Source organism: Enhydra lutris, unplaced genomic scaffold (assembly GCF_002288905.1).
Source record: "Enhydra lutris kenyoni isolate GAN:26980312 unplaced genomic scaffold, ASM228890v2 scaffoldscaffold62, whole genome shotgun sequence".
Classification (NCBI taxonomy): domain Eukaryota; kingdom Metazoa; phylum Chordata; class Mammalia; order Carnivora; family Mustelidae; genus Enhydra; species Enhydra lutris.
Genome location: NW_019154146.1, coordinates 8,718,051 through 8,743,647, shown reverse-complemented (window position 1 = coordinate 8,743,647; position 25,597 = coordinate 8,718,051). Strand labels below are relative to the sequence as shown.

Below are 25,597 nucleotides of genomic sequence, written 5' to 3'. Positions count from 1 at the left end.
AAACTTATCAGCTCTTAATTGATGTAAAAGCAAGACTTTGAACACTAAGTATTGGCCACCAGAAGGCATTGCTTTGAAAAAGTTAACAATCAGAATGTTTCTTGAGATTGCTCATTTAGCAAGAGGATTTCTAGACATCGATTTCGCAAGAAGGAAAGAGCAGAGACTGGGGATTGCTGCTGTGTCTGTCTGGAGGGGCAAGACAGCCGTGTCAGAAAAACCAAGGTAAAACACAAAAACCAGTTAGCATTTCACTCTTAGTGATTTCCTGTAAAAACAAGGAAAGCCTGTCTTTTCAACCTTAGAGTGGAAAGTGCTTAGGAAAGGACTGTTAGAAATAACGCACAAGTGTGTTTGCTCTATTTTTACACTGACCTTTAGCTCTCACTAGAGAATGTACAATTTTGGCCTTAAGAAGGCAAAATAGACAAGAAGGAACGTTGTAAAACATCCAAGATTTCCGGCTGGCAGCCTCAAAATGACTTCTTGGGACCTCTCTGTCTGAAGCGCGGGGAGGAATGGGTGCATCGAGTGTTGATACCCTTGGGGGAAAAGTGTTCCTACTAGAATTGGTTTACCAAAAATGGATGTTTTGAGCCCAGCTGCTAATTGTTGCTGCTCCGTCTTTAGACAGACTTTATAGACTCAGCGGTTCACTCTTAGGGGTATACTGTGTAATAATTTCTGTGTCATGTCCTCTTTAAGAAAAGGAAGTGCCAAACAAGCCCTTGCGTGTCCGCGTCCGATCCTCAGACGACCGGCTCTCTGTTGCGTGGAAGGCACCGCGCCTGTCGGGAGCCAAGAGTCCACGCAGATCACGGGGTTTTCTTCTGGGCTACGGAGAAAGTGGCCGGAAGATGAATTACGTCCCACTGACGAGAGATGAGCGGACGCACGAAATTAAAAAACTGGGTGAGTTCAATGTTATATGGTATCCGATGTGTTGGTGACCTTTGCCATCACGTCAATGTTTAGAAGCTCGTTCATAACCGAAGATTGTACTTGAGATGCAGTGCTGTTCATTTTCCACGTATGATGATTAGTAACTGTGTTCTTTGCCCTGTCCGTCCTCCGTGCCTTCATCCTTTCAACCTTCAGTCAGTGGCAGGACGAGGCCCCCCTCCACGTGTGCCTCAGCTGCTGCCTCATCTGACAGCACCGGTTCCTTGAGCCGGGCCATTACCCTGGACGTGCGAGGGAACCTGATGCTTTTCTCATCTTGTCTCTGCTTTAACCATTTTGTCCTTTCAAGCTTTGTCTTAGCTCCCAGGACACTGGACCTTGGGTCCTTTCAAGATGAAATGTGGCCGCTGATAGAGTCTGCACACCAGGTCCGCCTTCTTCCTTTGCAGACCCTTACTGTGTGAAGGAAGCTTTGGCCATGCGATGCAGATGGGAACATCTGCTGGAACTGGAGAGATTGTGCACATGGCTCCAGCTTGGGTCGAGGCCTGACCTTTGATGCTCTCACTCACTGACAGGTCTGGACAGTGGCAGAGGCCACAGTCCGAGCAAGGCGATGCTGCAAACTCCTTCTTTTCTCCCCCTTTCCTCACACCCCCTAATTGACCTAATGAGTTTGGCAGGAGGTGCTGGGAAAGCATGGGTTGCCCCTTTGTGTGTTCTCCTCTCACAGGGAAGCCAGACTGTAGAGAGCACATGATCTACTCAGTTCCTCTGGGCACATGTCATGTAGGGCCTAGGGTTGGGCAGCAGAGCCTGGCCGTTCTGCTGCTCATACTAGAAAGCATGCTTGCCCCATGATCTCCAACATAGCTGGTGCCAGCAATAAATATGTTGGCCCCACTGCTTATTCTTCAGTCTCTTCCAAATTGGATCAGTACTTGGATGAGGAAGGGGGGTTCTTTATTGGACCCTCCCAGAAGACTCCAGTAGGACCTGGTGATCTCTTCACTTGATGATGCCAGCCAGGCCTCACATCGGTGAGATGGGCTGGAGGTGGGAAGGAGGGCCGGCTCCAGGCAGAGGAGCCCAGAAGGGCACAGGCTGAAGGTCTGTGCTATGAACAGAGTCACTGGTGAGAGGGCAGTGGTGCCCGTGTTGCCTCCTTAAGTCTGTCAGACGCGACGACGGACAGGCAAGTGGAGGGAAATGAGACAGGAGAGACAAAATAGAGAAATGGAAGCCAGAGTGAGGGTTCTAGGCTTGCAGCAGTGATGACCAGTAGTTTGGAGCTCAGGAAACAGCCTGGTGAGAAAGGTGATGGTGGGACCAGGGCCGCCTGTGGGAAGAAGTTCTGCTTGCCGCAGGTGCCCCAGGTGCGGGAACACAATCCTCTTTGCTCAAGGCATGACCACAGATTCTGGAATTTGGACAAGAAGCTCCGAGTTCCTCAGGACTTCCAAGGCCAGCCTCCCGGGTCACATGGCAGGCATGGTTTGAGCTGGTTGGAGACCCTAGTGGAAGCCCACGCTGCATTCCCTTCCAGTATAGCCAGGAAGTCACCGTCCTATTCAAGCTGTCTGTTCAGCCACCTGCTGAAGAACCTTGGACAATTCTGGTGGGTGTTCTCCTGGGCATAATATACAAACCATCTCAAAATTCAGACTCCAGCGACCCCCAACAAAAAGACCAGCTACCTCTCTTCTCCAGGCCACCGGAAACCACGTGGGATCATAGAAGGCACTGGAGACATCTGAACTGAGCGTGCTTTGTGAGACTTCAGTATTAGCAGCGAGACCTAGAGCCAGAGGCCCCGTCATCTGGAGACGCATCGGTCATTCATTCCCAAACCTACCCCTTGCCCTGAATAGGTGTACTCCGCAGGGGAAATGGGCCAGATTCTACCCAGAGTATCAGCAGCAGGGGAGTCACTCCTTCTGCATTCCTGAGGCTACAGGGCAGCGTGTTTCCAGTGGGAGGTTTTCATTGTTCTGAGTCCTTCATAGATACCATGCAGTAAAACCTGGTTTAGTGCGAACAAGTTTCTCACCTGACTGATGCTGCTGTCTCTTCATTTGCTCGGTAGTGACCCCTGGCTCATCCGAGGGCAACAGAAGGATTTTTCTGCTTTTTGAACTTGAGCCAATGTGGGAACTGAGGTCAGGGCTGGGCTCCGGTCCCAGCCTGATAGACAGTGCCTCTTACACCTCCACGATGTTTTGGCTTTTGAATTTTCACCAAAAAAAAATGTGTTGGACTTGCCATCACCAATGCTCTATGAGGCTGCCAGGAAGAAGAAGAGGTCTCCCTGGACACTTGCTCTATCTTAATGGGGAGGATGCTGTGAATTCCAGGAGGGGATGTTGCAGTGGACCTGCTGTGTCATGGGAGGCCAGTGTCCTCATTTTATCCTACATGGGATTTTACTTATGTTTATGACCGAGATGCCATTGAGAGCGTGGTGCCCACAGGGAATGGTCAAGGAAACCTGGAGAGAGGTGGGGTCCTGTCAGTAAAAGTCCCACCCTCCCACTCATTCACAAAGCACATGTGACTAGACGTTTTCCGTGTCAGGCCTCTTGGGGGAACTAGGGCCCCAGCAGTCCCTCACAGAAACAGATCGCAGACAGAGTGTTGTGAAAGCAGAAACCGTAGAGTAGGCACAGGGGGCCGGAAGTGGTGTGGTGGGCACCCCAGGCCAAGCCCATGCAGGGGAGCACGGATGGCAATGGAAGACAGAGGCCAGAGGACACAGCAAGCGCCCGGACTCACGTGGGAGCGGGACAATAATAAAGGAGTAGTGCATGAGTTTGGGGCCTTCAGGAAGTTATGAAAGACAGTCCCAAGTTCAGAGCCGAAACACTGGCTCTGACAAGGGGCTGTGGTGGATGGGGCTTCAGGGGGCACTGGGCTGATGATGCTGGGGTCATTTTGGAAATTTTATCTCCAGAGTACCAATAATCAGGGGCACAGAATGGAGTATGTTATTGTACCAGTGAGTCTTCGTTATTTCTGTGAAAAAGAGATTGTTGCTCCATAACCAGCACTTGGCTCTGGGCCCTACTCCCTCACCTGCTGTAGTAAATCCTGGTGTCACACTGGCCCTAACACCTTGTCCATGACTGTGGGTGGGTCATCTCATCCCCCTGACCCTGGTTTCTCATCTTCGAAGAGGAGACTATGTGAATAGCTTCTTCATGGGGCTTTTGTTGGGACTAAATGAGGGGCAGGTGTGACACACTCAGCCCAGCCGAGACCAGACTCAGACACGTGGGCTCTTCTGGTTTATTCTACTTCATGGTAATCATAGGCCAGGTAATCACAGGTTTAGTGTAGAGAGCTTGCAAGTCAAGAATCTGGGTATTAACAACAATCTAGGAACTTTAAGAAATACATCCCAAATATGTAAAACATCAGTTGTGGGAAGTTATCCATTTCTTGGGGGCTCTTGATAAATGATGGCACACTGCTTTTTAAGTTTCTTTATATGTGTTCCTGGGTTGCGAGGTTGGATGGCAGAGTTTTTCTTTGTTGACCTTTGGCTGCTTCCGTTGTCAGTAGCACCAAGAAATTAACCATCTTATGGGACTTCTCTTTTTGGAAGCTTAGTTTGATGCTCTATGAATCCCAGTGTTACAGACTTGATTTTTCTCTTTTATGAAACATATATTTCAAAATCTGGTGGTAGAATGTCAGAACCTTAGCCTAAATAATAGTTTACTCATCAAAGCACGAGTTTCATTTGCCCTATGTCTGTGTATGTATGTGTGTGTGTGGAGAGAGAGAGAGAGAGAGAGAGAGAGAGAGAGGCACTGTTCAAAGTTTGTCAAATAATATTCCCTTCCCATGAAATGTGACTGGGCTATTGCAGTTTATAAGTTGATTCTGTGTGAGGTTTTTGAATGCTGATCTCCTTTTATGTTTAACTGACATGCTGTTTGCAAAAAAAAAGGTTAATTTTCCCATTACTGTGAAAGTTTGCAATGCCTGAAGTTCCCCAGTGTTACAAGTTCTCACTAGCATCTCTGTCACCTCTGCAAGTTTTGCTTAGGTATTACCTGATGGTGTAGTTGCCTGATGGTGTATTACCAGATGGTGTATTACATTACCTGATGGTGTATGATTAGGAATATATCATAGTGGGGAGCCTGGGTGGCTCAGCCCATTAAGCATCTCACTCTTGATTTGGGCTCAGGTCACGATCTCAGGATGGTGAGATGGAGCCCCATGCTGGGCTTCACACTGAGCATGGAGCCTGCTTAAGATTCTCTCTCTCTCCCTCTCTGTCTGCGTCCTGCCCTCTCCGTGTTCGTTCTATCTCAAAAAAATTTAAAAAAATAAAGAAATATGTCATATTGCTTCATTTTTATTCTTAAACTAATTAAGGCCGTTGCTGGAAACTCAGTCAGTAGAGCCGGGAGTTAGGCATTAGAAACTCCGGATTCAGAGAAGATTATGAGTCCTTCTTAGGGGCATGACTGTGGGCAAATTGATTTTCTCATGGCTTTATATCCTTACTTATAAAGTAGAAGGCCAAATTGGAATTTAATCAAGGTTTCATCTGGATCCCAGATTTTATGATTCCATAGTACTCAAGAGTTACAGTTTTATTTCATCATTGTAATTTTTTTCCTAATAGTTTTCAAGTTTAGATTCAGTTAGGTACTACTGGAGTGTGGCGTAGAAGGAACTAACTGAAAGAACAATCTAGAAATAAAGGATGTGTTTAAACTTCTACATTTGCTCTTAGCAAATCTTCGGAGGCTCAGTTCTGAGGAATTCAGTTTCCAAGGGCCCAGCATCCTCTCTGCACTGATAACATGGTACACTCACTCTTCTTGTCTTGCTCCCTTCTTTGTGATGACAGATAAAAAACTAGAGTGACCCCTCTTCTCTATTTGGAGGTAAAAAGAAGTTGGGGGGATTCTGTGGGCAAATATATTATTGTTTTCTTTTTTAAACATTGTTCATCTTTCTTCAATGTTGAGGAAATAGAAACCCATTTCTCAAGAATTACAGGTAATAATCACTTCCACGTTTTCTCACACAATGGTGTTTTTCTTGAGCCTAGTTTTCTAATGTTCTTGGTCTCATCTTTAATTATCCTGAAGAAGTTGGAATGCTCCAGAAAGACAAGATGGGAAGGGAGCGGGGCTGTGGGTGGGGGATGCGGACAAAGAGGGTGTGCATCCTGGAAAGCCAAGCGCGGAGCCTCACCCATTGCCGGTTGGTCCACAGCCTCGGAGTCGGTGTATGTGGTCTCCCTGCAGTCCATGAACTCACAGGGGCAGAGTCAGCCTGTCTACAGGGCTGCCCTAACGAAACGGAAGATTTCAGGTATGTTTCCAAGGATGAACCTGCTCATGTCCTGGTCTGTGTGGTTGCCGGGTTGTTTCCAAATGATGCTGTGTAAGTGGCGAATCACTTGGATGTCACTGAGTGTGAAGGAAACCACGGGACCGGCTTGGTCATATTTCGGACACAAGCATGTTTCATTTATACTCAGAGATAAGCGTGTTCGTCCGAGGAAGTATATTTCTCTGTGTATTTTGAATGGCTTCCCTGTGTGACAGATTTGCCGCTGTAGGACCTGCCAAGCATTTGGTCCAATTACAGTCACAGTCTAACCCACACATCAGTTGTCCTTGGTGGCAGACCATGAACAGAGAGAAATGAGAGTCCGTGTGGAGGGGGCAGTGAGCAAGATCTGCCCTCATACTTAATTTTAGCCCAAATCTCCTAAACGTAGCATTGAGAAGAGTGAGAGAAGTGTGGTAGAGGCTTACTCACAGTCTGACCATTGTTCATTTACCGAGGGATGTTCTTCCCTACATCCATTCACAAATTTTTAAAATATTACATCTTAATAAATTACACATACCTATTCTGGGTCCTGCATCTTAATTTAAAGAGGCAACCTGCAGCATGGTTATTTTTAGGAATTCACAATTTATTTGTGATTACAGTTTTATATGACAGACCAGATACTAAATTATGTATATTTCTATATTATCATTTTTGTTTATGATTATAGTTGCTTACGTTGTGTGATGGAAATCTCAAATACATGATGCTGCATTTTTATTTTTCAGTATTTACTGTTATAGAAAACGTGTCCACATTGTTTTTTAACAAGCTATTTCCACCTTCCCCTACCTGTAGAAAAGTCACATCCTTTTGAAACATGGTCCCTGAAAGGTGAAAAGAAAAAAAAAAAAAAAACAAAATAAAAGCCCCAAGAGACTAAGAGCAAAATTGAGGCCTGTAAGTCCTCATTTTGGGTAGAGATTGAACAGAAACTATAGGCTTCATGGGTATGATGTATTCTCTTGGAAATTGGCAAACTGAACTCTACTTTATGTCTGAATGTAACTTTTAATCTGTCTTGTTGGAACCACATTTTCTAAAATGGGAGGACATTGAACCCAATGTGATTTGTGCATTTGTTTGAACCAGAATTTCATTTCATGCCATGATTGCTAAGGAAATGCTCTGGCTTGACCATTTTTCCCCCAAAACTTTTGCTTCTTGTATATTTTGTATTATTTCCCAGAAACTTACAGTATGTGTTAAGAAAACACTGAGTTACTTGGAGTATTTTGGACCAAGGCAAAGCATCCCTTTTGCACTGTTCTTTAGGTCAGCTGGATTGGGGAACTTTTCAAGTAAACTGCCCATTTATTAGACTGTGGGTAAGAACAAGAATGGAGATTTTGGTTGTTCTACATTGACCGAGCAAACAATTGCTTAGCTTTCATTTTATCTACATCAAGTGTAAGCAATTTAAAAATTATATAGCATGAATAATGAACTCTGGGGCCCAGAGGACTCAGGGCAGATCCTCTTGTAAGACCTCTAATGTGTCCCGTTGTCATTTCAGAAGAGGATGAGCTAGACGTGCCTGAAGACATCAATGTCCGGGTCATGTCATCCCAATCCGTGCTTGTAGCCTGGGTTGATCCTGTTTTGGAAAAACAGAAGAAAGTTGTTGCATCAAGGTACTTTCCCTTGTTTATTTATCTTTGTTTTAAGTATGAGAGATGTGAGTTTCTGGTCCTTACGAGACATGTGTTTATTTGCATGACCGTATCTTCTGACATGTGAGTGCTGGCCTCTCTGGTAGCTGGGTGGTAGACTGTTCTATGACATTCTGGCTAGTCTCAGGTGCCGTCACACGTTTTCCTCAGATCAGATATGACCAGGGCCTTGTAATGCACACAGCAGGACCTCACTTCTCACTTGTTCAGAGTTTTTGTCTTGTGTCTGGAAATTCCCTAGATTCCATTTTCTTTCTTTGCCCCATGTGGGTTTTGCTTTGTCTCACTGTGATCTATTTGTGAGCAGAGGATGTGACCCCATTTTAGAAGGAGTCTTACGTTTCCTCCTGTTATCCAGGAAGGGTGACAGTAGGAAGGATTTTTATGTAGAGAAGTGGACATTTGTCGAATGCCTTGCACACCGTAGTTCTTCATTCTTCAGACACTGAATTGCCTTATATCTAGCTCATTTGTGCATAGCAGAAGGCACTGTTTTGTCTCATAATGATATTATGATAATATTAGATATTATAATAGCTCATGATATTATGCTGTTCAGATTTTTATACTGATTTGCAATAGCAGTAGAAGAAAAACCAATCATAAGATTAAAGTAATCTTTGTGTTTAAAAAACATTGGTGGACACCATTCCTTGTCAGTGGTAGATTAATATAAACATCAAAATTTTATTGTTAAACTACTGAATAGTTTATATTACCAAGAAAAAGCCAAGATTTCTATATATTAACTTTTAGGACCCTATATATTAACTTTTGAACATATCTACAACCAAGAAAAGTGAACATCCTTTAAAAAAATGAATGGAGTATAATTCTGAGATTATATATGTATTTTATGTATATATTTTTATATTTTTATTATATATATTTATTCTTTATATGCACACACACACCATTATTTGTATTATATACAGTTTTTGTTACTGTCTGTTAGTAAAGAAAAAGAAAAAGACATCTGCTTCATTTGAAAGAAAGTGAGAAAGCTCATAGTGATTCTCTTCCATTTTGTTCCTGATTACCACTGGAATTTGATTCCCAGTATCTTGATAAAGGGCCTGAGTTTTCTTAGCAAGACTCTTGTATTAATTGGCGGGCTGTGTCTGCAACTGAAGTCTTATCTTGACTTATTAAATATCACCTTGTTAATGCTTCAGATGCTTTCTACTGCCAAGTGGCTGCAAAGAACATTTCTTGGCAAAGGAATACAATAAATGGAGTTTGTAGCTCTTTGAGTGTGGAGGATGTCTTCTGTCTGGGATTGTTACTAACATGTTTGCTCCTAGCATTTCTCTCCCTGATAATCACACAGTAGAGTTCCTTTTGTAAGTTCCTCTATCCTGCTCTGTTTATTACACACTTTTGCTCCTTCTCATGGTAATAATTCTACTCAAAACCACATGTTACCTTTCCTCCTGAACCTATAGAAAACATGCCTGCTTTGGCATGAAGTGGGTCTTCTTGTCTGTCTTTTCTGGAGAACCAAGATACCTTAGGCCAGTTTCAGTTCTTTTTTTTTTTTTTATTTTATTTATTTATTTGACAGACAGAGATCACAAGTAGGCAGAGAGGCAGGCAGAGAGAGAGATGGAGGCAGGCTCCCTGCTGAGCAGGGAGCCCGATGCGGTGCTCGATCCCAGGACCCTGGGATCATGACCTGAGCTGAAGGCAGAGGCTTAACCCACTGAGCCACCCAGGTGCCCCCCAGTTTCAGTTCTTAATATTGCTTTTTTCACACCACATGCCTGCACACACATACACACACACATCCCTCAGAAGGTACCTGCTTGGTCAAACCTGTCCCTCTTCTGTCCCTTCCCTTCTTTATCTCTGAGCTGTAAGACACTAAGCTCCATCTTTCCTGGCTGACTTTAGACACCTTTCCTGGAACTTAAGAGTAAATTCTTTGACTTAATAACATAGTCAAAAATGTAGGTTTTTCTCCTCTTTAATTTCTCTCCTTACCTCCCAAAGTCATTACTTATAGGGAAGGAAGAATAGCAAGGAACCTAGCGTTCAGTTGCAGAGAATTGGTCAACTGGTTGCCTTATTTCCTTATAGACAGTACACTGTGCGCTATCGAGAAAAGGGGGAATTGGCAAGGTGGGACCACAAGCAGACCTCCAACAGACGCGTGTTGGTTGAGAACCTGATTCCAGACACCATGTATGAATTTGCAGTCCGTATTTCACAGGGTGAAAGAGATGGCAAATGGAGTACATCTGTCTTCCAGAGAACACCAGAATCTGGTCTGTATTTAAAATGGCCTTTGGATCTTCCATTTGGGAATTGCCCTGAAAATAAGATTTAAAGATAATTTAAGAAACCAATGGTGATAAAGGCCAGCAGAGGCATTTTTAAAAAAGTAACATTAACCCTAAATCTGGGATGTGTTTCTAGGTACCAAGGCAAAGAAGTTCGGGCATTGTTGCCCACGTTTATCCTCCACTGTCCGTCTTTGTTAGCATGTTATCCTGACATTTGGAGCATAGTACATCCCAGAATAGAGCATAATTACAAATCACCACTGGATCTGTGCATGCCCCTGGGTAATGCATGGAGGGCAGGGAGGGTAGAGAGAATCTTCTTCCCTGAGGCTGAGCTTGCGTTTGATTCTGGGGGAGAATTGTACTTGGTATCAATTATTTTCTTTTAAATAATGTCTTTACAAGTTTTATTAAAAAGAAGTTCGAACTGGATTTTAATCTTCTTTATATATTTCGAGATTCAGCAATGAGAGATATTCTGAATTTCTAAAAGCATTTCCCTAGATATGTCTGAACTCACTGCATGAGTCAGTAGCACTGACATAACCACTATATCGCACAAAGTGTAATACAGAGTGGAGTTTTCTGTCATGTATATTAACAATGAACACAGTAGTGCTGCCCTGAAAAATCTGTCTGCAGGAACCATACGTCACTTACTTTTAAAATATCCATAAGAGCATTTTTAAACCTTAGGTCCTTGTCCCTTTGTAGCTCCTACAACAGCTCCTGAAAACTTAAATGTCTGGCCAGTCAACGGCAAGCCTACCGCCGTCTCTGTAGCTTGGGACGCACTGCCTGAGACCGAGGGGAAAGTGAAAGGTAGGAACCTCATTATTTAAGGTATCGAGTGCACACACAAGAGACATACTCCAAATAGAGATGTCATTGACTCTGATCAACACCAGCTCTAATAGCAGGTTTGGTGACTGGGAGACCAATAGGGAAGCAACATACGTGTATGGGGCGCTAACCCAACGAACAAGGGTATTTCAGGTAGGGTTCTCATTGTCAGTAGGATCCAGGTCCTCATGAAGATGACTTTTCATCTTCCCTATCCACAGCGATTTCGGTGCTGCTATCAGGAGGGGTGTTTTTAATTGTATGGGTGTGACATCATAACCTTTACCCATACAAATGACAGCCTTGTGTTTCATTCTGTGGATCTTCTCATTGTACCAATAAGATTATGGAATGTGGGAGTAAGTAGAAACCCTGTGGGACCACAGATGTCTTGAATGAGACCATAGATATTTAATGGGTTTGAAAAAAAAGTAATAAAAATTAAATAAAAATGGATTTTTTTCCTATTTGTCAAACTTTTTAATTAAATTTTTTTTGGTTGAGGAAAAATATGACTTTAAAACAGAAAAAAAAAATACCAAAGACGAAACCAAATTAAAATAGAATAAAATATTCACAGCTAAATTTAAAAATAATCTCTTGAGAGTATGAAATAAAAACACAAATTACTTCTTTTTGGTGTAAAAACATTCAAGAACCTTTCAGAAGTCTTTTCAGAGACATTTGAGAAGGCTGTATGGTGGTTTTCCCCTGACATCGCATATACAGATGTGCCTTACAGGTACATTATACTATTGCTTGATTTTGGAAGACAACTTACATCTATGTCCAAAAACTATGAAAGGTTTGTGTAAGGTTAAAGAAATTGAGAAAATTATCTACTAACCTCTTTTGAGAATTTCTTAATTGAAAAGCTGAAATGTTCTCTTATATTCAACTTTCAAAGATATCTCAGTTATCTTTGAGGACCTGTAAAGATGGAACAATGGAAGTGAAGGGAGGCACATGTAGGGGAGTAGTTTCTAAACTTAATGCTTTCTCATTTGCTTGGATATCTTAAAGAATATATTGTACTATTCTTGCTCATTTTTTTCCGTGGAATAAATGAGAAGCAAATGAAGAGAAGAAATACTTAGTTGGCCCTTTAAATCATCCTTTTTATGACAGTTTTCATGATGCTGGCAAGGATTCTGAAAATTGCATAAAGACATTTTTGGCTGATGACTTTCATTAGTTATAAAAAAGTCAATTGTTGCTCCTTTCATGACTTTATTATCATACTACTTATTTGCTTTCTTTCCCTCTCCCACATCTTAGTTTATATTTATAGCTCTCTGGCGAATGAACCTCCTTGGTAGTCAATGAAATATTTTCAAAAATAGTAACAGCTACTGAGTTTTTGTGTCCAAAAGAACTCATGTATCTTAACTCTGCTCAGGCAGTTTTCACAAAGGAGTGATGGTGGGACTGAAAATTCATAATTACACTGGGGAATTATATGTATGACAAATATAAAACACAATAGAAGAATATAGTTTGACATGGTTACATTTTTTCCAGATGAATTGAATTCATAAAAAAAACCTGTATTACCAAATTTTATAGACAGTGAGTTCTTTTAATTTTTACTTTTGACCACCACAAATGACTAGTTTGTTCATTTTCAAAGAGAAAAGAATGTGGGTTTTTTTTTTTTTCAGACAAATGCTGCAAAGACATTTTTGGTTGAAGTTTTTAGGTTAATGTACTTTTTAAAGATTAGATCTCAGGGAAGAGAAAAGGTCTTCTGTGCTTCTCTAGATATGACAAAGATAGTATGACAGTTGCTTGGTTTTTCTGTGATTCAGATGATTTTTTGTGGTTAGCTCCTACTCACATTAATTTGACAAGTTTTGTAAGTCTTGAGTACATTGAGAGGAAAAGAGGCATGACAGTTTTTAGTTAAGGGTGGAAATTCTGCTTCAAAACATGGCTTCTTTATGGTACAGCATTTCCATAGAAGCCATACAACTATATTAGTTCCTTGGACTGAATTGTGCTCTGATTTTCAAAGTTCAAGTGCATTACATGTTCATAAATATCAGTGATTGGAGATGGAAACATTAGACATCACATAAATCTATGAACTGGCAACTTTTCCTTACAGTTTTAAATACTGTGAAATATCCTTACCTAGGTATATTGAGTCAGGATTGTAATTCCTACAAAAGGGAAATTATACTCCATATATGGGATTAATGCACAAATAGCCCAGATTAATATACCGGGACTCCTAGAGGTCTTGGTAGCTCTTCCGATTCAGTTCTGACCGTTGTCATTTAAATCTTCCACGGGTTCTTCTACTCAGGATATATTAATGCTGACATAGTAAATTAGTAAATAAGCACAATGAAGAAAAACTCCAATGCAGTGTAAGTAGATTTGGTCATTGTGTGAAGACTGGCCTCCTGGGTTCCATATGTTTAATTTGCCGAAAATAGGAATCTGCCCGAGAATTCACTCCGTGGCCTTGTCTCGTAGCCTGAATGGATTAGTTCACCGTCCGTTGTGTCTTTACGCTCCAGCTGCCGACTTGGCGTGCATTGCTACAGTATTAATTTTAGTAATGCACGTTCTAATTCATCCTGCCCATACAGTCTGTCTGCTGGACACAGGACTGTTTTCAGTTTCCTCCTTCCAACCGTCTGCCAAATCATTTCAGAATACATTCTTTCATACGCCCCGGCTCTCAAACCATTTGGAGCAAAGTCCCTCACCTATCCTGGAGAGACTACTTCTGCCCTAGTGGATGGTCTGCAGCCTGGGGAACGCTATCTTTTCAAAATCCGGGCCGCAAACAGGAGAGGACTGGGGCCTCACTCCAAAGCCTTCATTGTCGCTATGCCAACAAGTAAGCATTGTGTGTTTGTGGCTCTTTCTCTGTCTCTCTTCATTACTGCTAATTGTGGTGTCTTACTTTGAATCATGCTCGTCGATTTAGAACTGCTTTGTTGACGATTTTGGGGGCTACATTTGCCTGTTGATTTCTAAAATATTTTTGTTGTCCCTTGGGAAATTGGTCTCCCCGGAGACTAAAAGATTATTGATTTCTAGTCATATGAATGACTGTTACAATATTCCAATAACATGAATGTATTAATTATGTGATTGCTCTTATATCACTGTGTAATTTGGGGCTTATAATGACAGGGAAATAACATTTTTACAGATGTAATGTGACATTTTTAATTATTAGCTCTCTTCAATTTCTAGATAGTGCTTAAGATTTTTAGTTTATATTCCATTATTTTGGAGTGCAGCTCTAGTCAGAATAATTTAAATTACCTCATTATCTGATCACAATCAAAATGGAGGCTAATAAAATCCCAAATTGGAGTGAGGTGTTTTTAGACTGTATTTTCTATTTCTTTTAATTTAATTTTATTTTTTCAGTGATCCAAGATTCATTGTTTATGTACCACACCCAGTGCTCCATGCAATCCATGACCTCCTTAATACCCACCACCAGGCTCACCCATCCCCCCATTCCCCTCCCTTCCAAAACTCTCAATTTGTCTCTCAGAGTCCACAGTCTCTCAAGGTTCCTAGACTGTGTTTTCTTTTCTGCCTCCCCATATTTACACCAGATGTTGGTAGCTGTCTCCTGCGTGGTGTGTTGTGAGGATTCACAGTATAGTGCAATATTAAACAGTTCTGTGGTGGAAAAATTGGAATAGATGTGGTTTGCTCCCTCTGGGTCCCCCATTGCCATATAAATTCTCCCTGCTCCTGCAGCATCCCTTCCTGCATTCAACCCTGATCTCAGGAAAGAGTAAATTGTAGGGCACCTGTAATAAATTGGTTTACCTACCCCGGGAGTCTTTTGAGTTCAGGTCTTATTATAATGTATCCATTATTAAAGGGATTTTAAGTAAGAAGGAGAAAACAAATACAGACATGTTAGGGGGAATAGGGAACTCTTTGCAATGCCTTAAAAATTACAGATTTGTTGCTTACCTGTCACCTGCAAATCACACACAACACATCCCCATTTAGTTTTGAGTATAGATCTTCAACACTTTTTACCAGGCTTATGTGTGTTTCTCTCCTACATCACTAAGAGTGGCTATAATATATCTGTAGTATCCTGGCAGTTTTATTAAGAAAATCCTACACAAGATTTTGCATTCACAAAGTCAATAGATTACTTTAAAGTACTCCTTTCAAAATTTCTGCAAATAATAAGCTGCAACATAATGATTCAATTTATAGAAATTTAATACACATTTTCTGGGACTATATCATTACTTAAAGTAAAAGAGATCTTTAAAAGAGATTGCCATAATTTGGAAAATGTGTTCAGTGTCTAAAGAATGAGAAGTTATTAATTATAATGACTAATTATAAATGCCTCCACACTGCCATCTGAAATACTCACCTGATGTTTCTCAGCTTTCAATTTTTTTGACGGCAGAATCTTTAAAATCTATTTATAGCCGGTTCTGGCAAGTCCGATGTGCAGCAGAAGACCCATGCTGAAGATGACCAGAAATCTGAAAAGCCAGAGACTTCTCCCAAAGTTCCTGCTTCCACAAAACACACTCATTTGCCTGTTTCTCCCCGAGGCAGAAACGTCAAGAACCCTCTTCTTGACTTGAAGAACAAAATATTGGCTAATGGTGGGGTGCCCAGAAGACCCCAGCTGCACCCAAAGAGGACTGAAGTTTTGGATCTTCAGTCAACAGAAATCACTGATGAGGAGGAGCTGGATTCCCAGGGGGACCCACCAACGTTGCCCTCAGAGACCCAAGAGCAGAAGCCACAGCAGAGGCCACCAAGTAGATCTGTCCCCCCAGTCCTTGCTCCTGGGAGGACCCCAGTGGGAGTGCAGACCCCAGTGTTGCCCCGAAAGGAAGGCTCAGACCGGGGTGGCTCCTCTCTGCCTTCCCACCCTCATCCAGGGACGTCCTCATCTGCACGCCACACACCCATTGAGGGTAACCCTCACCGCCCTTCAGGGGGGCCCTCCACCCATCTGCCCCCCAGCTCTACTGACAATGATTCAGTGGGCCAAGAGGAGGACGAGCCAGCCACCGGCTCCCGGGACCCAAAGGACGGGGCCTCCCAGCGGCTGCCTCCTAAGAGCACCGCCCAGGCTAGGCCTGCCCTGTGGCCCAGCCGCCAGGCCACCTCGAGCGCCCTGCGGGACAGAGGCCCTGGGCACCACAGCACAAAACCAGCGTTGCCTGCGCGGAGAGCACCCCATTTTGGGGGTAGGGAGGAAAATTCGGGTGCCTCAGTCTCATCCTCGAAATTTTCTCCACCCCAGGAAGGATCATCTCGGCTGCTGCCCACGGAACCACACCCCGGGACCCCACTGTCCAGGGGCTGGAAGGATGGTCAGGACACCCCAGCCTCCAAGTCCAGTGTGCCATCACAGTCCAAGTCTTCCTGGTCTTCTGGTCTCTCCTCAAGGACACAGGTCTCTGAGCGAGAGGATGCCTCTGATGGGGATGGTGACAACGATACAGAAGATAGAGGCAGGCAGGCTGAAGCCACGGCCCCGACGTCTCGGGCCCGGCTACCCGCAGGTCCGCCTGTCTCTGGACATTTCAGTTTGTTCAGAAACAAGCCCTTTGCCGCCCATACGAGATATCCAAGCCGGGCTGGCAGCGGCCGAGGACCCCGGTTGCATCCCTCCAGCTCCCCGCCATCCACCGTGTCGCCTCGAGTCCACTCGAGGGTGAATTCTCACCCAGCTTCGGACCACAGGCAGGGCTTGGGCATCCATGGAGACGGTGCAGAGAGCGAAGCGGAGGACGAGAAGCCACTTCCTGCCACCGTGGTAAACGACCACGTGTCTTCCTCGTCCAGGGAGCCTGCCTCCCTGGGCGTGGACCACCTAAGAAAAGGCCCGCAGAGAGGGGCGAGCCTTCAGCGGAAGGAGCCCCTGGCGGAGAACCCCAAATTCGCCGGGACTGAGGCAGGTGCGCATCCTCAGGGCAAATCCCTGGCCTCCAAGGCGTTGGACGTCCAACAGAGCACAGAAGTGGGTGTGGAGGGCGGCTACCCCAAGGCGCAGCTGGCCCCCGCTCGGCGGCCCGCGACTCGGTCCCAGCACCACCCCGGGCCGGGCGTGCCCAAAAGGACGGCACCCGGCCAGGGGCTGGGTGCCGGGGCCGCCGCTCCGGAAGGGCAGCCTTCTCCCGCGGTCTCCGTGTCGCAGCCGCAGCCCCGCGGCCCCCCGCCGAGCAAGGAAGTGGGGCATCCGCTGTCCAAACCGAAGCCCGAGCTGCCGCAGGCTGGGCGTCCCCACCCCGCGGCGCCCTCCTTCCCGGACCCCTACGCGGCCAGAGGCAGTCAGACCCCCCACAGGGCAAGCTCCCGAGGGGTGCTTCCCATGTCGCCCCACCATCGGGACGAGGATTCCGAGGGCAGATCTGGCGGAAACCACCACGACAGCACAGAAGCAGAGGCCCGAGCCGCCCGGGCGCCCGCACACCCGGCCCGGGCCAGGGACCCCATCCAGTCCCTTCCTAAACCCCGCCAGCTGGAGGCTCACGCAGGAGGCGCGGGCGACAGTCACCTCCGCAGACCCCCAAGCTCCCCGCTGAGGCCTGGCAGCCCCCGCCACTACCCCCATGCCCGCCCCAGGGTCCCGGGCCGAGTGGGGCCCCAGGCTGTGGGGAACAAGGACCGCGCTCCCCAGGCCGCGCCGTCCAAAAGGGAGCCCCTCACTTCTAAGTCTCAGCAGTCGGTCTCGGCAGAGGAGGAGGGTGAAGACGCGATGTTTTTTAAAGGAGGAAAGGACGAGGACCCTCTCTCCTCCTCTGTTCCAAAGTGGCCCTCCTCCTCCAGTCCCAGGGCCAGCAAATACTTGGACGGGAACATCGCTAAGGACAAGATGGACCCTGCCATTGTGCTCTCACGCCCCAGGGTGGGCTCCCCCCAGGACGAGAACGACACTCCTGTGAAGCGTCCTCCTCCTCCCCCGCCAGGAAGCTCCCCGAGAGCCTCGCACCTCCCGCCCAGACCCCCCCACCGCAGCCCTTCCACCCCGAGCCCCACCACGGGCACCCCGGCCCGGGAGCGGTACACCACCCGCGCCCCTCCGGTCTATTCTTCCACCACCCCTATGCTCTCCTTGCGCCAGCGCATGATGAACGCGAGATTCCGGAACCCCCTCTCGCGCCAGCCGGCGAGATCCCCTGCCAGACAAGGTAATTCGTTTTTAACTTAACGTTCTCTTTGGGGTCCTCAAAAGGGTTCGTAGCAATTCTTGAGAGTCTTTTATTTTATATTATTGAGTCTCTGCTCCGTCCAAGCACTGTGTTAAGAGCTTTACAGACGTAACTGATTTCATCCTCTTAATTGCCTCTTGTGTTGTGTCTCCTGGTTTTCAGATGAGTGACTAGGGGCCCAGGGATCTGCGTGGTTCCCCGAGGTCAGACAGCTCTGAGGGCTGAGCTGCAGTTCCCATTCCAGACGTGCTAATTCCCCAGGCCTCTGCCATGCCTCTATCACATACTACCTCTTTACATTCCCCAACATGTGCTCTTAATCTGTGAAAATGCTTCATAGTCATGATGCCAGACGAGGTTCCTGTATTTTGGGTTATTTTTAGCTGCTCACCTGCCAGGGTATATTTAACAAATCCCAGAAAGGAATTAGGTAACCGTGTAGGCTGGATCTTGTTCTTGTTGATTGTGCGTATAAAACTCTCAACATACTCTGGGACAAACTCAGTGTCTTGTGTGTGAATTGTTTAGATATTGCAATCGGTGAATGTTATTTAAAACCTCCAGAAAATGCATGTTAAAGATGATTGTCATACGGAGGATTAAGAGGCAGATGTGTGACTTAGAGTGAGGACACCATGTAGGCAGCTATGAATTGGAGTCTACATGGACCCAGGGCAGGATCTAGGGTGTTTAGTCCATGTCTGCATTCAGTTTAGTGACAACTTGCGCTCTCCTTGCATGGAATTGGTACTTAATGGAAGATTCTTGAATCAATGCTTTAGTGTTTGTTAGTCTGTACTTTGTATTATTACCTTAGCCCAATGTTAAAAAAATATATATATAGAACAATGCCCCATGGAGAGGACAGTTTACTCTTAAAATAGACTATTTTAAGCAAACCTTAGACCCTGGTAATAGATATAAAATCCACATTCCCTTGTATACAGCAGAAATTCAATTAATATTTAGTTTTCATTCACTATTTGAGTGAGAAAAGTAAGTCTCTGACCCTCAGATATTTGTCAGAAAGCCCAAGTACTTTATGCCACGGGTGGGGCTGGATCAGAATGCTCCCAGCACAGACCTCGAGTAACTGTAGCTGATCAGAAATGCCAGGAGACAAAGAAGATGGGCAGGTGCTAGGGGCAGACAGAGCAGCAACTGAAGGGGCAGGTAATGGGACCTTCAACTTTATCTCTGAGCAGACACTTCTCAAGCAGCCCCACACAGGCCAGCACTGAGCATGTACAGTTGGTGACTGATGATTGCACCTGATTCAGCTAGATATACTTGTTGGGTTTAGTATAATCTGCTAAGAAGAGCAGAACAACATCTAATATATTTTCGAGAGTTTCTCCATCCTTCCAACTTTCCTTCCCTCTATCTTCTAAATGGTTAAAATAACATGCTAGCCACTACTGTCTTAAGCTTTATCTAGAAAACTTGTGCTGGACTCTCTCCTTTCCCCAGTATTGTCAGAAAACTGTACTTTATTATACTCTTCATAGACATTCATATTTGGTACTTAGAAGTCACAATTTAAGACTGTAGTCTAATATATACTAATTATTGTCTTAAAATTCTGTTTAGTATTTCTGTTCGAAATGATGTGTTATTACTTAGAGTTTAGTATGAAGCCGGCTTTACAGGAGTGTTGAGTTTACCAGATTCTGGCTTTGTTGTTGTTGTTGCTATTGTTCTCTTTTGTGTGCCATGTAGGTTATAATGGCAGACCAAATGTAGAAGGGAAAGTGCTTCCTGGTAGTAATGGAAATCCAAGTGGACAAAGAATTATCAATGGCCCTCAAGGAACAAAGTGGGTAGGGTAAACTTCTTTACACATATGAGTTGTTTTCATGCTGTTGGGAAGAGAAAAGTGGTGGGCACTGTGTAGCAATAAACGAAATGGTCTTTCGTATTCTTCTCCAGTTTTAACCACTCATACATCAATATATTCTTATATTGCTTCTTCCTGTGCTCAGAAGGATCTTCTATTCTTCTGAGTGACTAGTTCGTGTTTTTCTCATAACTAATAAGATAAGTGGGCCTTTACTTCCTGTTTGCTTTGACAGGTTAGGAAGATCACACAAATATTTTTTCCAACCTCATAGCAATTACGTAGATTCTGATGCTTAGCTCCTCAAATGGACTTCTTTTTCTCCACCTCTGTTAGCTTCATTTTATTTTTATTTTTTATTATTTGATTAAGTAATATACACATTTTTCTCCAAATTGTCTCAGATCCTTTATAAAAGAAAGCAGGGTAAAAACAACTGAGTAAACCAAAAAATACTGGATCAAATAGGCAATTTTTATTAGATCACCTTTTGAATTTTCCAATGATTGTCGTTTGAAATAAAAAATAATTAGTAGTATTTTATATGTGTTTAAGATAAATGAGTTTAACTTCTTGGGGTTAAATGTTTAGGAATTTTTGGTAATTTAGAGGATAATGGGCAGAACACTGTACAATATTCAAGGATTTGAAAGACTTTTTTTCAGAGAATCACAAAATTATTCATATTTTTGGACTGGAATTAGACTGGAATTCCCAGTCACAAATTCCCCTTTATAGCAGTAAGGTTTAGGAAAACATTGAGAGACTTCATAAAATTTTTAGTCACAGGTAACAAGATACATTTTATCATTTCTTAAAGGAACAGGAATTTATAAAGGAGGAAGGTGTATTAAAGTCAAATGTTATTGAAAAAATTTCACATTGAAACAGTGTGGAGTAGAGTTCAAAAGAAGGGTTTATATAAGTATATTTTATTTTTAATTACTGAGACAGCATCCAAGAAAGTGGCCCTCTGGGAGGGGTTCCTCCAGTGACCTACTGTGCAGTCACAGTTCTCAGACTTTATGGAGCATCAGAATCTCTGGGGGCGTGTCAAATAAGGTTTGGAGTAGGGCTAGGTAATTAGCATATGTAACCAGTGAGGCTGTGCTGGTTCAAGCCATAGTTAGAGAACCACCAGTGTAGAGTATGAGTTTGTTCCTTAACAGGGATAATAATAGCTCTTCCCCCCAAAAGTTTTATAATTTCTTAGAATATGAAATTTTTGCCTACATTCTCTATTAGGCAATTTAATTACAAATTAAATTGTTTTTGTTATAGCAACTTCAGTGTTTGACATTACAGCCAGATGGAAACATTTCATGCTTTTTAAAAAATTTTTAATTTTTTTTAATTAAAAACAAAGATTTTATTAACATATAATGTATTTTTTGCCCCAGGGGTACAAGTCTGTGAATCGCCACGTTTACACTCTTCACAGCACTCACCACAGCACATACCCTCCCCAATGTCCATAACCCAATCACCCTCTCCATATTCCCTTACCCCCACGGCAACCCTCAGTTTGTTTTGTGAGATTAAGAGTCGCTTATGGTTTGTCTCCCTCCCAATCCCATACGAAACATTTCATGTTTTTAATACACTGGCAGTACATGTTCATGGTGGGAAGTTAAAACAATTCAGAAATATATGCAAAAGATAATTTCTAAGCTAATCAATGTCCCAAACCACTCCCCAGAGATAACCACTGCTAACAGTTTAGGATATATTTATCCAGATTATTTTTCTCTGCAGTTTTAAGCTTATATACACAAATGAATATATTTTTATTTCTGCAAAATAGTCCTGTAATCTGAGTCCGTAGCAGTTAATGTCAATATATGCAGAATTTCCAATTCCTTTCATTGCCCACTAGCTTTGCACTATGTGGATGGGACATATTTTATTTAATCCCTTCCCTCCACTGATGAATACTTAAGTTGTTTGCTTCTTTTCAGCATTACACACAGCATACTAAATGGTAGCAGTATTATGAACATTTTTGCATATTTGAGAAATTGAAAACAATTTGTATATTCTGTGGTTAAGCCATTATAATATGAAATGGGACTGTTTTGCACTTTATTCTTATTATGCCTTGTGAATGATGCAGACAAAAATAATATTTTCTACTCACATTATGGTTTCCTTCTGCGGAGGCTTCTTGGATATGTTCGTGCAGGTGGATTCATGCTCAGTATATTCTTTAATCTGTGTCATGGTTTTAGGTCGTGGATCTGGATCGTGGGTTGGTGTTGAATGCAGAAGGAAGGTACCTCCAGGATTCACAAGGAAATCCTCTTCGAATTAAGCTAGGAGGAGATGGTCGCACCATTGTGGGTAAGTGAGAATTGTTTTAGGCAACAAAAAGTGTTCTGAACCAGCTGTGGGATAACAAATCCCTGCCCATTTTTTAATGGGGCCCTTGGCCCAGTTACTTTTACCATGTGGAAAGGAGTGTCCCAAAGGGGCAGAACTTAGCTTTTTCCCTGATACAACTGTATTTCTACTCTTGCCTCCAGAAAAGGTGGCACTTGACTTCCTTCTTGAGATAGGGCAGCCCAGAGCAGCAGGTGTCAGCAAACGACAGCACAAAGACCAAACCCTGGCTGCTGCCTTTTTTTACTGCCTGCCAGCTCAAAACAGTTTCTTCGCTTTTAAATGATTGCAAAAACAAAACAAACAAACAAAAAACAAAAACAAAAACAAAAAACACACCAAAGAATAGCAATATTTGTGACATGTGACAATTACTTGAAATTCACAGTCTAGTGTCCATATTCAAAGTTGTACTGGAACATAGACACACTCCTTTGTGTACTCCCTGTGCTTTTTGGCCCTGCAATGGCAGAGTTGAGAAGCTGCAACATGAAGCTTAAAATATCTTCTCTCTCTCTATCTTCTCTGGTCCTTTACAGAATAAGTTTGCCACTCCAGGTACAAAGTAACGCTCTTCTTCCTAGGTGTAGGAATCAAGAGGAGGAAAGAGTTACTTCCCCGACTAGAGACTGAGTTATTTCAGGGTAATGGGGCATATCAATGAAGCATTTAGAGGATTATATAAGGTAATTCAGAGTAAGGGACAATCTAAGATGGCTAGAAATTACTGGATAACAGCCGATATTGCTACCTCTGCTGAGTATCCTTTTAATGTTTCCTTTGCTTTTTACTGATTTGAATATAAGAATCCATAAGCTTTGAGAAGACACTTTGCATTTGGTTTTTACTTCCTCTGGATGATCTCATCGTGTTGCACAGCCTTTGTCTGATTTTGTTTCAGATCTGGGAGGAACGCCCGTGGTGAGCCCTGATGGCCTGCCCCTCTTTGGGCAGGGGCGGCATGGCAAACCCGTGGCCAGTGCCCAGGATAAGCCCATTCTGAGTCTAGGAGGGAAGCCTTTGGTGGGCTTGGAGGTTGTCAAAACAACCACTCGTGCCCCCACCACAACCACACGACCCACCACGACAACCCTGAGGCCCACGACCACAGCCACCCGCCGCACGACCACAACCACGACCACCACTACACGTCCAACGACCACCACCACACGCCCAACGACCACCGTTCGAACCACTACGCAGACGACCACCACCACTACTACCACCCCTGAACCCACCACCCCTGTTCCCACCTGTCCCCCTGGGACCTTAGAACGGCATGATGAAAATGGCAACCTCATAACAGGCTCCAGCGGGGTGCCAGAGTGCTACCCTGAAGAAGGTAATGACCTTCCTTGTGATGGTGGCCCACGTAACTAGCATGCTTCATTTTCAAGTCAGGTCACAAAGAGTGTAGGGAGAAGTAAGTAGGGTGCACAGTGGAATGGCAACAAGAGGCATTTCCAGTCCCACATGGTTTGTTCAGCAGTATATGTCACAACCAGGGTTGTCAGATTTAGTAAATGAAAGTACAGCATGGGACATACTTAATGTGAAAAATTATTTGCTATTCATTTAAAATTCAAATCTAAATGGGCATCCTGTGTTTTATCTGACAACCCTTATCACAAACCAAATAAAAAAATTTAGCTAAAACATGGAACATTGTGAGTATGGATGAGCATTTCCCCAAGTGTGTATTACTGGATATTAGTAGATTTGTATGCATTATATTAAAAAAAAAAGTTCTGTGATTAGATATGTGATTTAAACAAGGCTAATGATTCTTACTGTTGGACCATTCAGATCCTTGAATAGTCTCATTGTGAATTTCCTAGAAAAGTATAGTGTCCTGAATGCTTTCTCAATCTGCTCTTCCTTTGCAAAATGCTAATCCTTGAGTGACTGATTTCTGGTGGCAGCAAGGGTAGGACTGCTTTCCACTGGGTAGAACTGTGCTGTTTCCTCTGCTACGAGAAATGCAGTTAGGACTATCCTCTGCCCCAACCGTGTCTTCCTGCTGAGAATGGCCAGTTTCTCCTGAGGAATGGAAGCAAGGACACTTCGGTCAGGTCCCAGTGGACCTGCAGAGTCATCATCTTTTTCTGCTTAGTCCCTGTTCAGGCTGCTTTGGAAGAGGTCATCCTACACTGGTGTCTGGCCTGGAGGAGAAAAATTCATCTTCTTTCCCTTAGGTGGAAAAGAATCACCACATAGGCTATGAAACTTATGTCTTTTTAAGCCGATGCTGAGTGAAGATGATTCATTTCAGGAATCATTTTGCACACCCAGAATTCTTTACACAGCCTTCTTGACCGTGATCAGCTTGAACTTGGATGCTATATTCAAAATGGGAATTCTTTTTGAAGTTGGCCCTCCTGCAGAAAAACTCCAAGTAAACAGGAACATCGGACCCATCTAAAAATTCACACCAAAGAATAAGGAACCATGCTGAGAGGAGGGTCACTGGGGAGAAGATTCGCACACTATCATTTTCCCCAGGGAGCATGATTTGGAATTTACCTTTGGATTTCTGGTATGAAAACATTATGTACTTCCCTTGACCTTTCTCTTCTGCATACACTGATGTGTGTGTGTGTGTGTGTGTGTGTGTGTGTGTGTGTATAATTGGAACAGATATTTACTTAATAATTGTTTGAAAACGGGAGAGTGACTATTTTGGCTTTGGATTGAATTACTACTATTATTATGAATATTTTGCGTTTTCCTTTGTCTAAGAGGGCTTATACCATATTCTTTTCATTTACTTTGGATTTTGGGACTTTTTTGTGGCAAGAAAGTCAATGTTTTTCTTGGTATTTTTGTTTCTTCTTCTTCTTTTTTTGGCAAATCATGATGTATGTGTATTTTCTTTTGTGTATCTTCTTTTATGTCATCCATCCACTTCCCTAGCCCAGGCCAAATTAGTAGCCAAGTGTTAATTATAATTTGCCTCTAGACAGCATTTTCAAAATAATTACAAATCAATACAAAGTCTTGGGAAAAAAGTAAATTTGTGGAGAGAAACTTAGGATCTTTATATAATGTTATGCTGTACTATTATTATTATTTTAAAAACATTCCTGTATGGCTGACCTTCCTTTTTTATTTATGCTGCTCCACTAACAACTT

The 25,597-nt window shown here is 43.5% G+C and overlaps 1 protein-coding gene across 2 annotated transcripts in view; it reads left to right on the top strand.

Annotated features, from left to right (window-relative positions):
• Nucleotides 1-25,597, top strand: part of LOC111158715 (fibronectin type III domain containing 1) — a 112,153-nt gene that overhangs the window by 46,327 nt on the left and 40,229 nt on the right. The window contains exons 5-14 of one of the 2 annotated variants that reach the window (XM_022520937.1): nucleotides 706-912; nucleotides 6,142-6,240; nucleotides 7,784-7,901; nucleotides 10,020-10,207; nucleotides 10,940-11,047; nucleotides 13,731-13,919; nucleotides 15,505-18,228; nucleotides 19,969-20,069; nucleotides 22,315-22,426; nucleotides 23,367-23,807. In XM_022520937.1, coding sequence (XP_022376645.1) covers nucleotides 706-912; nucleotides 6,142-6,240; nucleotides 7,784-7,901; nucleotides 10,020-10,207; nucleotides 10,940-11,047; nucleotides 13,731-13,919; nucleotides 15,505-18,228; nucleotides 19,969-20,069; nucleotides 22,315-22,426; nucleotides 23,367-23,807 — 4,287 coding nt within the window. The remainder of the gene's footprint in view (nucleotides 1-705; nucleotides 913-6,141; nucleotides 6,241-7,783; nucleotides 7,902-10,019; nucleotides 10,208-10,939; nucleotides 11,048-13,730; nucleotides 13,920-15,504; nucleotides 18,229-19,968; nucleotides 20,070-22,314; nucleotides 22,427-23,366; nucleotides 23,808-25,597) is intronic. The other variant, XM_022520936.1, reaches the window with a different exon arrangement.